We start from the raw sequence: 14,334 nt of genomic DNA on the forward strand, positions 1-14,334 counted from the left end.
TTCTATGAGATTAATGCAAACCAATGGTTTAGTTACTATTACAAAAATCTTATTCACTTTTAAACGCAAATATTAGGGCAAACATCAGAAACTAGACTCTGTATATATGTATAAGATGCGGACTGATAATCATTTAATATATATTGGGTTGATTTCAACATAAATCTATTTTTTTCCTAATCTTGCTTTCTTTTATGCTATATTACCTTGATCTTCTTTTTGTTTTTTACTTTATGCATGAATACCTTCCTTTTCAATAAGTTTTTCAAGTTAACTCTTGAACTTGGCGATTTAAGTTCTATTATGACTGAGAGTTTTTGGACACCTGATAAAACTACTACTAAAATTGATTTTTTCACTTGCATCTCAAGCAATGTGATGGCCCAATCCAAATGGACAAGCCCACTTCTAATATAAGTTTGTGTGATTTTTTATTACAAAAAATATTCTTTGAGTGTTCAAGTTTCATACAGAACTTTAATGTCGGACCAATTGGGTTGATTTTAAACTGTAGGACATTTCTGTGAGCTTATTGTATACAAACCCTTCACTTATTTAGTTATAGAAAAAGTTTATGCAAGGTTGCAACTTTAAAATATAGAATTATAGATGCACCCCAAAAATCTATCAGAAAAAGTTGTTTTGATGTCGAAAAACTCTCTAATTGATCATCTCGACAACTAGACGTATGAATATGAAAAAAAAGATTTTGAGTCATAAAAATAATGCATCTTGCAACACATTATCTAGACCGTCCATTTTCAATATTTTCACATGTTTATTGATCTAATTGATTTTAACCGTATTTTCAGGTTTAAAATTTTATAATTAGATATGAAAATAGATTTTGAGATAATCCTAATAATTTTTTACATCAAAATTACATGTTATGATAATATTTAGAGGTGTGCCTTAATTGGATTGTTTAAGGTTGCAACCTCATACAAACCACACCCTTTAGTTATTAATAATAATGCATACATGTATCCTAGGTAGATGTAGGTACTCTTCTTCTTTTTTTTTGGGAATAGTAGAAATCGAACTTGATGATAAAACGGAGTAGGTCAGTCTTATTTGGTTTTTTGGGAGAAACCACAAGGATTTGAACCCTTGATCTCCCTCAACCACACTATACGTTGAATAGACACAAAGTCTAAAAAAAATAAAAAAATCTCAGACTTTCGTTACTCACCCCAAACCATTCAATTTGAGAGTGTAGAATTATTGTGACCTTCATTTATAAAAGATAAATAGTCTCTTTATAGAGACAATTACCCATGTAAACATAGCACTGCAAAGTACAAGCCTCAAAAAACAGCAATCTTTCTTGTTTGACCTAAATGACATGAAGATCCACCATAGACATAATTGTTACAAAGAAAGTGGCAAAGTATAACCAAATCCAAACTCAACGTGTATAATCTTCCATATACTTTTCTTCATTCGAGTTATACCGAAAATTGCTATGATTACAGAGGAAAAAAAAGTCACAGTTGAGGAAGCGCACTTGACTTCTAACCTAAATGAAAGAAAAAAAAAAAAAAGGAGAAAAATATTACAGAAGTCATGAAAATGAAACAATTATATTCCATCTGCAACCCTAACACCAGCCATCTTGTCCCATTCATCTGGCGACGCAGCTTCGGCCATGATCTTTTCCTGACCACGCCAAAGGATCTGAACCCCACAAATTTACCAGTTTGTCAATATCTCACTGAGATAAGCCGGTAATAATTTGCACGGATATTATAAAAACAGCAAATACTAACATAACAGCCAATCTTGAAGCAATGGAAAATGAAACTACTATGAATAGAAACTGCGAGCCTCTTTGTAGTATCATCCTAAAGGAATAAAATAAAACAACCAAGAACTAGTAGTCTGTACCATTCTGAGCTTGCACACAAAGAAATGAACAAGATAAAGACTAAACCAATGGTTAAGAAAGTTCAAGGGACATATCTTAAAAAGTAGATTCCCAAAGGTCTGGGGTTATCCAAACATTATTGTTAGATGCTTTGTCAGATAAAAAAAGCCAGCCTGTATCATTTATGGGTATTGGGCTTCACAAACATTTGAGGAGCCATTTCAAATAACATGTACCTTGTCAATGACTCCAAACTCTTTTGCCTTAATGGAATCCATATAAAACGGTCGTCGCATCACCTGAGATATTGTCTCAATTGACTGAAGGAAGAAAGGAAAACAGAGAGTTCGGGCAGAATCAGAAGACAGAGAAATGATTACAAGAAATCGTCAATAGAGATGATAAAGAAAAATAAGTCAATATGTGCTTTTAAAAAAAAAACAAAACAATGCTTACATTTCCAGTGTGCCTTGCTATAAGTTTAACAAGTGTGTCTCTGTTGTTTATAACCTGCAAAATGATGGAAAATATATGAAGCGCAAAATCTGAAAAAAGAGTTATTTTTAATACCCCAATAAAGTATATAAAAGTCCCCCAGCAACATCTGGAATCACACATGAGGCAGTTACAAAAGTACAAAGTACTTTGGCTGCATTGATTAAACATAGGTTCAGCTCTGCTACTACTAAGCAATCAAATTCTTAATGCTTAATAATGATAGCATTTATTTGGACATACACACGTCGGTTTAGTAAGTTTTGGAAAGCCAGGGAGATTTCTGGATAAGTCCTCCCCATATGTAAGGAAGCTTTAGAAATCTACCCCTAACTGCGATTGATAGACAATGGTTGCTTGATAAAACAATAAAGAGTAATGAGGATATTACTACCTAATCATGTAACTCTCTAACCATGGTCTTGAAAATTAAGTACTTTACATGCATGTTAGAGACACCTAATCATGTACCAAAATGGCCTTATATTAAGAGCTAAGCACAGAGACAGTCTCTCATGTATACTTGTTCTTTTATACTTTAATCCACTAATAATTGGCCCATTTTCTAAAGCATTCAGGAGGTGAATTTTCATTTCTCAACACAATATAGCTCTGGAACATTAGAGAGAAAATTAATCTTGCCTAGAATATAATGCTTCACATTGAATTAGAAATATAGCACGCTAGCATATTGAGTAATTGCTTATAGACTGAACTCCTTTAGCTGTACAAATTTGTTGCCTCCAGCTTGAGATGGAACATTGAAGATTATTTTTTCAAGTACAGGTTACATAGACAGCCTTTTCATATGTGCTTATTGTCCATCCATTTTTTTTTTCCATTGAGGCAAAACCTGCCACAATATACATGACATGAGGACTATTTTGTCATCAACCCAATTTCGTAGTAAACCTATCACTTGAAATGGCAATACTGTATTCGTTCTAGTTTTAGCCCAAAACTTGGTAACTTTTTGATGTTACAGCTAACCAAACTTGAGGCAATTTCAAACTTTACTCTTAGAAGGATCTTGATATTAGGAAAATAGTGAATGAACAAACCTCGTTTGCTCGAATGATGACATCACTAGCCGGCATTTGCCCAGATGATGGAACACGAGGTTGTTGAATCATGGCTGAAACCAATGACAACTCCCCACTTCAAATGAGGAATAAACGCTAACAAAAGTGCATTGCAATCCTATAGACTACTAAAGAAACCATAGTCCATTGGGCTATCACTGTCCATTATGTTGGTAATGAAAAGAGTGGAACCCACTAAAACAGATAGAGACCCCCAATGGTGGTCCAACTCTCTATAGATCTCCATAACGAACCATCCTTTCAGTGGACAGGGATGACTCAATGGACAGTATTTTCCTCATATATAGTCCATGAACATGATCTGGATACCCAATCTCTTTCCATTGCCATCTGTTGAAGGAACAGATGATAACAAAGCGATAGACCCTTTGCGTACTTTTCCAAGATTGTATGGACCGAATTAGCTTTTCATATCTCGTACATGAAAGTGATAAAAAGAACAAACCTTTGGCATGTGGCATCATATAGCGACGACCCTTTCTTCCAGCAGCAAGAAGTAGACATGCATGACCAATGGCTGCTCCAACAGCAACTGTCTGGATCTGTATGCCGCATAAAACAATTGGGAACAGATAAGATTCAAGCAGAATTTAGACCCAAAATTCAGAGATGCTATGTCAGGCAAGGAAGCATGAATGTATTTATTTATTTTAGAAGCAAGCCTGATAAGTTATCAGGATTATTTATTGTACAATCAGTACTCTTATCCACAAAAAATAGCTGAATAATATACCCATCAGTCTCCCTTCCCTCACCGAGCAACGAAGTACACCACACTGAGCTTATGTAGCCGATAAGTTAGAGCACAAGCTGATAGTCTATTGAAGTGTTCCCCTATATAATATTACGCAGCTTCATACTACCTAGTTAACAATCCGCTTGCAAGGTTCAATAAAAGATTACCTACTTTTTTAGATGGTTAGATGGCTTCTTATGCTCACTATTCTATTGAGCCTTTTTGAAATCCAATAAACACACAACCCACAAAGAACTTCATATAAGTGCACAAATGAGAAAATGACAGTCATGTTCTATGAAAATAAAATCAGAGGAAGTACCAGAAAATCATAAATTGGGAATAGGAAGTGGATTCTACCTCGTTTTTCAATTGCATCATTGCATCATAGATAGCAAACCCTTCAGACTCCATTCCAACCTGCAATACAACGGCAATATGAGGCTATGACATTGCGAGAAAAAGATGACTTTAAATATCTAGACAAATACAAAGTTTTCTTCTTTTTTTTCCTTTTTTTTTTTTTTAATAAATGTGACAAGTACAGAAAAATAATCTAGCATTTTATGCTATACATTCAATAAACATGGATAGAGATAGCCAATCGACTTAATCACAAGACATAGTGCAACATGAATTACCATGAAAATACCATGATTGAAAAGTAAATCAACCTCATAGGATAGTTACAAAGTAGCACTCAAATCAATGCATAACTGGACACACAAAACCATGCACACTATGTGAAGAAGGGAAACCATATCTCAAGTAGAAGGTGAACTACTTAAAAAGTATGGCCAATGAAAATTCCAACATACGAGACAAACTGTGAACTACTTATATATATTTCATGTGGATCACTCATTAGTCAATTTCACCATTTTGCATGTAGAGGGTTGTGATTAACAATGTCAACTAATTAAACACGATAAAGAAAGTGAAATTAAGAACTCAAAGTTACAACCAATAGGAATCTCAATCAGCAAAGATATTACCATAGTTTTAAAAAGCGGACCGCCCAGCGCCTAGGCAGCCAAACTAGGCAGATGTCCCTTGGTGCCTGCCTAGGCGCCCGCCTAAACCTACCTAGGCGGCCGCCCAGGGCCTGCGCCCTGCCCAAGAGCAAAAATTGAGGGTATTTTTGGGTCATTTTTTTAATACTAAAGGGGCAAAATTGTGAGTTTTAGGTTATTTGAAAGCTAAATTGATTAGAGGCTATTTTAGGGAGAGAAAACCCAAAAAAAAAAAAAAAAAAGCATTCGCCACCTAGGTTCTGGGTGCCCACCTAGGCGTTGGGCAGCCTGGACGCCCCCGACCGCTTAGGTGCCGCCTAGCGCTTTTTGAAACACTGGATATTACATCCCATGTAGTGGTTCAGTAATCTTGTTTGAAGGAGTTTCTAATGGGCATGACGAACTTCCAGAAGGTTACATGCCTCCAAAATGGATCCAGTTTCTTCTAGATCATCTAGGAAAGGCCATAGAATTTGACTTCAACTTCTGACTGCAGAGGTTCAATGAGCAGGTTTGTCCTTGATCATGGTGACAGCAAGAATATTTTCTCACAGAAAAATGCACCAAACCTGAACAACCCCCATGGAATTTTAGAACTTACCTTCTGTGAATCTTTGAGAATCCCTTGAAAAGAAACAGCAACTGGATTTTTTTTTTTGGTTCCAAATTTTACACCCTAAAAGATATGTTCAAGTAAAACAATTTTTATACATGCGCTTTTGTCATCAACTCATATGCTAAACACAACCATGTTAACAGTTGATGGATCGAAGTCCAGAGTCTCTCACTACAACAAAATAATTCCATTAATTGGGCCACAACAACTGATCAGGGTCAATCATTTACTTCCACACATCTAAAGGTTGCCTATGAGCATTGAGGTGAATTCATTTCTTTCATTTTCTTACAGTGAGATACTAAAGTAACTAAACCCCAGACATATTTTTTACCTTTATTTTTGGCAACATGACCCTCCTGTGCCTCTATTAGGAATCATGATACTATCATTCTTGTCCCTTGCTTTGCATTCCTAAGAAAACATAAATATCTGTCCTCCATCCATACTGATTCACAACTCCAATGTTCTTCATGATCTTTTTGCAGTATTGAGGGATATCAAAATCATTGGGTCGTTTTGGGAAAGATAGTAAGAAAGTGAATTTTACCTTTGATATAACCATCCTATATAGAACATAGAGCAAGCAGTATGGACTAAATTATTTTTGCAGTCATGAAGACCAAATACTTTTTGTAAGAAAGTGAATTTTACCTTTGATATAACCATCCTATATAGAACATAGAGCAAGCAGTATGGACTAAATTATTTTTGCAGTCATGAAGACCAAATAATTTTTATCTTCCAATATGCATGATCAGGGAAACCTTTTTGTTTTAATGAGCACGCCACCAGGGAAAGTGGATCAATTCTATAATGGTGAGGATAAAATAGTGCACCTTGCACTTTAGGAAACTTGGATTATTTTTACAAAGAAAATGAAACTTGAATTAATTACCCATGACATTTATATAAGTCATCAAATGTGTTGTAATTCTTACTCTATATCCACAGCTCCATCTCTCAGACAGTGACCTTTACTTTAAAACTGGCACTCAACATTCATAAACACCACAATCACAACTTCAAAACAAAATAAAATATACAAAATTACACGAACCAAATTCGATCGCCTCGGGGGCACAATCCCCAAAGTATTTTGGTTTCAAGTAGCAATGTAACCACAAAGATTCAAATAACATAAGCATATCATTTTGCCCAATAGCCATTTTCCAGAGGTAAAAACTCAAAACATAAGAACACCGAATGCAAGCTGAAGTGCTATTTAATAAGGTCTCTCTGAACAAAAGATATTTGTCCATTCCAGTGTAATAGCATTTATATATTTTTTCTCTATTTGCGTTTCATTATCACCATAATTCACAAATGAAAGGTCTTATTGATCAAAAAAAAGTTGTAATACAAGGCATATGAAAAAGAGAAATGTACACATAAAAGATAGAAACCAATCAATGTAATATCATTTTCAAGATCAAATAGGAATGTATTGTTGTCATATGTGATGTATGCTTACAAAGTTGATGTTGGCAAGAGGCTTTTTCAGTTATATAAGTTCTACATAATTTAATTTTCATATAAAATGCATGTTGACAAGACGGATTGAGAACACGTTATAGATCAGAAATAAACTGATAAGCCATGGATCGACATCTTGGTTACTTGACTACCAATTGGTCTGTGACCTCACTAGCTGCTCTCCAGGTATAATGAAAAGAAACATTCAGATTTTTGCACATCGCCATAATTCTGCGAAAATACTCACGATCCTCCAAAGATGTGTGTATGCCCTTTTAGTCCAAAAGATTACATTTTTAAGTCCCCCTCAATCTCGATGCTTTTCCAATCCGATTGGATATTGTGAAGCCCAATGAGGAAAGCTTGAGCTTCCGCCTTGTCAAAATAACACGTCGTGATTGGTCCTGAATAAGTTATAGGCATCGTGCTTTGGTGGTCTTTCAGGACCCCACCAACTCCGATAGGGACTGAATGCTTCAAGAACAGCCATCAAAGTTTAATTTTAAGACTTCATGGCTAGGAGGAATCCATTTTGTATTGTGCTTTGTTCCACACAATATGTGGTCACTGGTTTTCAAAATCAGTCACCCAAATCCCCTGAAGCTGATCTCTCGATTTGGCCCAGGATATCACAATCGACTTTATCTTATCGAACAACCAACTTACATTATGTTATATAATCTTGAAAGTTCATTATTTCTCTCAATCCACAGGGCCTGTAGCAAGGCTAACATAATCTCCATAAAATTAATCCTGCTTTTAGTAAATCAGGTGACATCCACTTATTGATCACATCCTCAACAGCCTACTCACACCTATTGTTAATATCAGCCTTGGTTTCTAGTTCAAGAACAATAAATACCTAATAAACAAGTTCTTGAACTTCGAGGAAATTACAAACTTTTGCAATCTACCCCAGAGATCTTCCAAATTTTCTTCTTGGTAGGCAAATGATTCCTAGTTCCACAAATTAAAGGCACAAGTAAATGCATCCACATAAGCATGCACACACCTACATGCATGATAGGATGTTCAACACCAAAGGCCAACGTTTTGTATTAAGTGAGATAGAACATGAAAAAGAATGAAATCTTGCAACATATTAAATCAAGTATTCCACTAATGACATCCAAATATAAAATATAACAATGCCAAACAAACCTTTGTCTTCAAGAAATACAAGAAGGTTAAAAAATAAAGGGAAAGAGCATACCGTCTCACCATCATCACGTGTTGTTCCAGTTGAATTGATATAGATATAAATTGGCTGCTTTGGATCCATCCATTGCAAGTACATTAACTCTGCAATTACAAGCTCAGTGACAGCTGGTACCAACTGAAAATAAAAGAAAAAGATAATCATGAATCCAAAGAGGACTTTATGCATTCAAAAGAATGGAAGCAGCAAATATTCCGCAAGCATATTAGCAGCAAACATCAAGATTCAAATATTACCAAGTCAAGACCAATAATTAAGCTATTGAAATCTCAGCAAACAAAATATTAAAAACAAAAGGACAACAAAAGCATAAGTCAACTGACACACAAATAGCTCCTCAGACAATAGAAAAGTGTGCTAAACTGGAGTGTTAAAGCAACTATGACCAACCAACATTCAACAATTATTTTTTTTAAAAAAGAAGCAAACTAAGACTCAAGATTTCATGAGGAAGTTAATCATACTGTCACAAATATATATATATACTTTCTATATTAATCTAAGATATCATTTGGGAAGTAATTTAGCACGGTATACTGTAATTAAAATATAATAATATGTATAGTGAATCATTGTTTCAAAACTAAAACTCAACTCAGAACTCAGCATGTTCCCAAGCTAGGTCTTAGCTGTATAGTGTTTGAAAGGTTTAGAAAAAATAAAAATAACTGGGGCTAGCATCAGCTCAGAAACTCATCAAGGAGCCAAGCCATCTTGGGCAAGACCCAAGTCTTTCCTCCAGCAACTTTGAACAGTATTATCCAAATAAGGACATACAGGCATGAGAGATCTCTGACACTTATAATTCTTTTTGCAGTGCTATTATATATGCAAACACAGCAATGTTTCATGGATATTGACATTTGTCATACTCTACTCTCATCCATTCAGTCTCATTCACTCATAACAAAACCATCAAACGCGACATGACGATTGCAACCAAATTTAAAGTAGTAAATCAACGACCACGAATAAATGCCATCCATAAAAATTGAAGTTAACTACATAATTGTCTAGTTGATCAGTAGGATTATTCCCCCTGGTGGTACACAAATGTTTGGTTAGATTCTGAAGATTAGTCGCTCTGAATTTGAGATTTTTCACAAGAGTTAAACTGAGGAGACACAATGCTAGCACTCAGCTCGTTAAACCAGAAATCCCAGATTACTTTGTACCTATGATTGTTGAACTGAGCAAATTAGATTTTTCTTTTTTTTCAAACGACCATATGTAACATTGAAGAAGGGCAGGTAAACAAATGCAGTTAACTAATTAGTTTACCATAAACAGAAGGAGGAACGAAAATATTACCGGCATGCCAATGTACACAATTCTGCCATGAAGAAGCAAAGAAGGCAAGTCAGGAGGAGGCTTTCTCGGCCTGTGCTCATTGTAAGAAACAGCCCGCTCCACCTAGACCATGAAAAGAACGAAAGAATGAAAACAAATTAAGTAAATATCCAACAAACTAAGGAAGCTTCAACGAGAACAAGAACATTAAAAACCAGGAAGCTTCCGTGAATGAGAAGACTAAGATAATCAAGAAATGCAATGAAAATTTCCACAATAACAACAAGAATGAAAGCTATCAAAAGTTCATGACATTGAATCCAGGAAAGCATTGCTGAGAAGAAACCCACATAGCTCACGCAATAAGGAAAACCATCAAGAAATTAGAACTGCAAAATCCATTTCTTCAACAGCATAAAAGAAAAATCATCGAAAGATACATCAAATTTCCACAAGCACAATATGTTGTGTGAGAAAACCAATCAGCTATACATCCAAAGGATTTGATCAAAAAAATAAAAAATAAAACAAAATAAAATGGTGAAAGAGAAAACATAATTAACTTCCAAAAAAAGAAAGAAAAATACAGATGAACCCACGAGACCCCTCTAAGCAACCCAAAAAGAAACCCACAGAAAAATTGAATTTCTTTATCTGTAGAAGTAAGAAATGGTACCTGAGCAGGAGTAGCCATGAGCTTGGGGGTATCGAAGAGGTCGAGAAATGGTGGGGTATCGTCATTTTTATTGGGTTGAATAAGGTTTGGAGAGATGGAAGCAGCAGATGCAAGTTTAGAGAGAAATGGGTCTTTTGGGTTCAATGGTGGGATAGGAATCGAAGCCATTCTTTTGCTGAAAGCCTTCGTAGAAGAAGAAGAGGCCACTGATAATCGCAGTGAAGAGCTTCCATTCAGACAACAGCTGACACTACCACACGCCATCTCTCTCTCTCCTCTCCTCTCCTCTCTCTCTCCTGATGAGCTTAAAGCCTTAACACCGACCAGACCCGACCCCGAACACTGTTGCCTCTCTCTCTCTCCTCTCTCTCTCTAGAACGTGTCCCTTATTATCAGTAGGTCTTTCTCTCTCTCTCTCTCATGACTTCAGAATTTAGATGAAGGGAAAGAATATATATCCTGTGATCGGTACGAGCATAGAAAATTTATGGCCATTAGTGTAATCACCGTCTAAGAAAATGATGGACAGTCAAAGAGAGAGGAGGAGGAAACACTTCAAAAACGAGACGACCCAAGTGCCATGTTGGCTATGTGCCCACCACCGTCTGTTTTTCAATCGGGAGGAGATAAAAACTCCTGACCATATACCCATATCAAGTTGGCCGGCCATGTTTCCATCAATATTCCGAATTCATGTTCCTCTCCCTTCCCCGGTTCTAGCAGAATCACATACATTTATACCTTTACTACGCTTTGTGAAAAACACAAAAAACAAAAAAATTATAGCCATTACTCGGGCTACTTCAAAGGATCGGTGGATTGGAGAATCGACAAGTGTCGCTTCAAAATATTTTTAAAAAATTACTATAAATCTTTAAACATAGTGTTTTTTTAGTTTCCAAAAGCAATTAGGAGTGATGCATTAAGTATTTTCATTATTTTATAAAAATAGGTGAATACGGAGATGTTTTTCTATCTGGATGTTTATATAATATTATTAATTATGATATGATATAATAATATAATAATATTGCATCAAAATAATTTAAAAATATTAAAAAACACTTCCATATTATAAACTCGCATCTGCTGCTTCCATCTGTATGCATTAGCATGAGCACAAAGTATGCAAACAGTAAGATCGTTGTATGGACTATGGACTGAAACAAGAACTCAAACAATCGCATAGGATTATTATATATCATGGATTGTCTATGAACGAATTTGAAAGTAAATATATGCCTAAGTTATAGATAGTGCATACATGTAAGTAGATGATATTATCGAACTTAGAAGTACCCACATGCATACTAGAGACAAAGACCGTATTGACCATTAAATTTTGAGAAAATTATGTATATATCCGCTATAGTTTCTGTTATTATCAAAATACCAACTAATTTTCGTTATCACTAAAATATCTGTTCTTTTCACTTTATAACAAAAAATTTTTTAAAAAAAATATTGTTTTACCAAATGAGATGAGTTAATCTCTGGAATAAAGATAGTGAGAAAATGACATGTTTTTGTTCTAACTCACCCTCACTATGTCAATAAAGCTCTCGATAGGTTTCACCAATGATAATATTCCAACTACAAACACATATAGTCCCATCTTCATTAAGATAATAGGTTTATATGAGTCAGTCGACTCATATGTACGTGGGCGACCCCCCACTAAAATTCATTTAGATGAAATTTTTTTTTATAATTTGTTTATAGATTTATCATCTAGGACAAGATAATCATAAATATGAAAAGGAAAATCAATTTTTAAAATTAAAAAATATAAACTCTTAGTATTTTTTTATGCACCATCCATATCTTATTTATGGACAATACTCTTTAGATAACGTCCATCTTTGAGCAATGATCATCCATCAGTAGGGTCGACATTTATATGTGAGAAGTCATGAAGAGTCGATAACCGTGGGATCGCTAGCAAGTGGCACGATCGACACCGTTGGTATGCTATAGTTGTCTATATTATGTGCATCATGTACTGCACTTTGAATTGATGTTAACCAAGAAGTGAGTAAGCTTAAAAGAATGATCAGCAATTGAGATTGAGAGTATTGGAATATAGTTTACAAGGTCATGAAATATCTCAAATGAACTATAGACTATGGATTATATTATATCGATGAACTTATTGTCTTTAAAAGGGCGCAAACTGGATATCAAATTGAGATGAATCTAGGTCTACTGATAGATAGATCTTCATCTTTGGGAGGAGGGTGGGGTGTCATAGCATGGGGTTTCAAGAAGCAAACTTATATCTATAGATTCACAATGAAGTCGGAGTTAATCACCATGGAACTAGCTAGTAGAGAGGTAAAATGCCTTGAATTTGTTGGTTGATGTACTGCTTAATTAGAAACATGTATGTATAGTCTCAATTTACCATGATTCTGAAGTTGATGTACTGCTTAATTAGAAACATGTATATATATTCTTAATTTACTATGATTCTGAAGTTACAATGTAACAAGAATACGTATGATTTGCAATGGTAAATCTGGACATATCTTCTTGAGGCACAATAAATTGAGACAATCTCTTGAAGGTGGAGCAATTAAATAATTATAGTAGACCATATCAAGTCCAATTAAAACTTGGCAGATCCACTTATCAACGGCCTATAAAGGACCAAATCCGGGATACAACTAGAGGGATGGGATTGAGAACCACTACGCCAAATCACAGAGTGATATGGACCTACATGATAGAACAGGTTGTCCCAACTCTCGGGTTTAATAGGTAGTAAGTTACATGACAATGGAAGCTCTATTTTGTATAATGGTAGAAATAGACCATTTACTTTTTGTACAAGGAGGTCACAACTATTCTCATTTATTTATTAGATGTCAAATTTGATGGCTTAAGGTGAGTTACAAAATCCAAGAATTTTTTTAAAAAAATTTTTTATATTTAATGAATAACACTCTTACAACCACCCATTTTGAAATTTTTAAAAAGAATGATTGTGACCTCTTTGAAGACAATCCCTTGTATAATATACTCGAGAGAGTTATCATTTCAAGTCTTATTCCTAGTCATATGGTGAGCAAAAATCTACAACTTGGTAGGAGGTGTATGCTCAAGCTCTTAAAGAATCCATTAACCTAGAAATTAGGATGGGGGTATTTTCATGGAGAATCACCATGATTCACCTCTGCAAGTGGAAATTTGATTCTTCCCAAGACTAGAACCTCTTAATCCCTCAAAAAAATGGTATATGGTGCACAAAGTTTGAACAAATGTATGAGTAAATTAAAGGATTACAAAACCTGAAAGACAATACCTATTATGTCTGGGGTCGACCCATTAATTTACTCCCCTTTCATGCTCTCAACCAGCCTAAAGGTGGCAAGGGATCCTAGACTTGGGACTTGATAGGTAATAACCGATCCGGGTCTATGTATGGGTCCAAAAATTGGACTTGGCGGGTCGAGTCTAGGTCCAAATCTTGGACTCGAATACTATTCAAGGCTGAATCCAGTAATATTTTTCAGGTCCCAATATAAAATATATATTGACATATAATTTAATGCAAAAATATTTTAACTTTTGGGTTGGGTTGGATCCTTCTACTTGTATGAAGTAAGTGACTCCCCATAAACTTGGAAAGGTGGAGCTAGCAAGTGGAGGGCAAGATGCCAGATAAAAATAACTCAAGGAGGCATCAGGGCATCTTTAATCTCAAAGACCAATGTCGCATCATCACCTCATGCACATAGCTCTTATTCCCCTCAACCTTCCTGCCTTTCCGTTTGACTTCCCACCTACCTGAACTCGTACCATCTAGAACGGGTTGTGCTTCCTCTTTTTTTTTTCTATTTT

The 14,334-nt window shown here is 35.3% G+C and overlaps 1 protein-coding gene across 1 annotated transcript; it reads right to left on the reverse strand.

Annotated features, from left to right (window-relative positions):
- Positions 1–1,313: 1,313 nt before the first annotated feature.
- Positions 1,314–10,849, reverse strand: LOC18430299 (ATP-dependent caseinolytic (Clp) protease/crotonase family protein). The gene is made up of 9 exons (XM_006840458.4): positions 10,492–10,849; positions 9,837–9,938; positions 8,520–8,642; positions 4,562–4,621; positions 3,911–4,007; positions 3,424–3,497; positions 2,324–2,377; positions 2,104–2,187; positions 1,314–1,677 (listed from the first exon to the last, which is right to left on the reverse strand). The coding sequence occupies exons 1-9, from the start codon at positions 10,753–10,755 to the stop codon at positions 1,582–1,584; spliced, it is 954 nt and encodes a 317-aa protein (XP_006840521.2). The 5' UTR covers positions 10,756–10,849; the 3' UTR covers positions 1,314–1,581.
- Between the last annotated feature and the right edge of the window lie 3,485 nt (positions 10,850–14,334).

This window comes from Amborella trichopoda, chromosome 2 (genome assembly GCF_054954075.1).
Source record: "Amborella trichopoda isolate Santa Cruz 75 chromosome 2, AtrichopodaSantaCruz75HAP2 v2.0, whole genome shotgun sequence".
In the NCBI taxonomy this organism is placed as follows: Eukaryota; Viridiplantae; Streptophyta; class Magnoliopsida; order Amborellales; family Amborellaceae; genus Amborella; species Amborella trichopoda.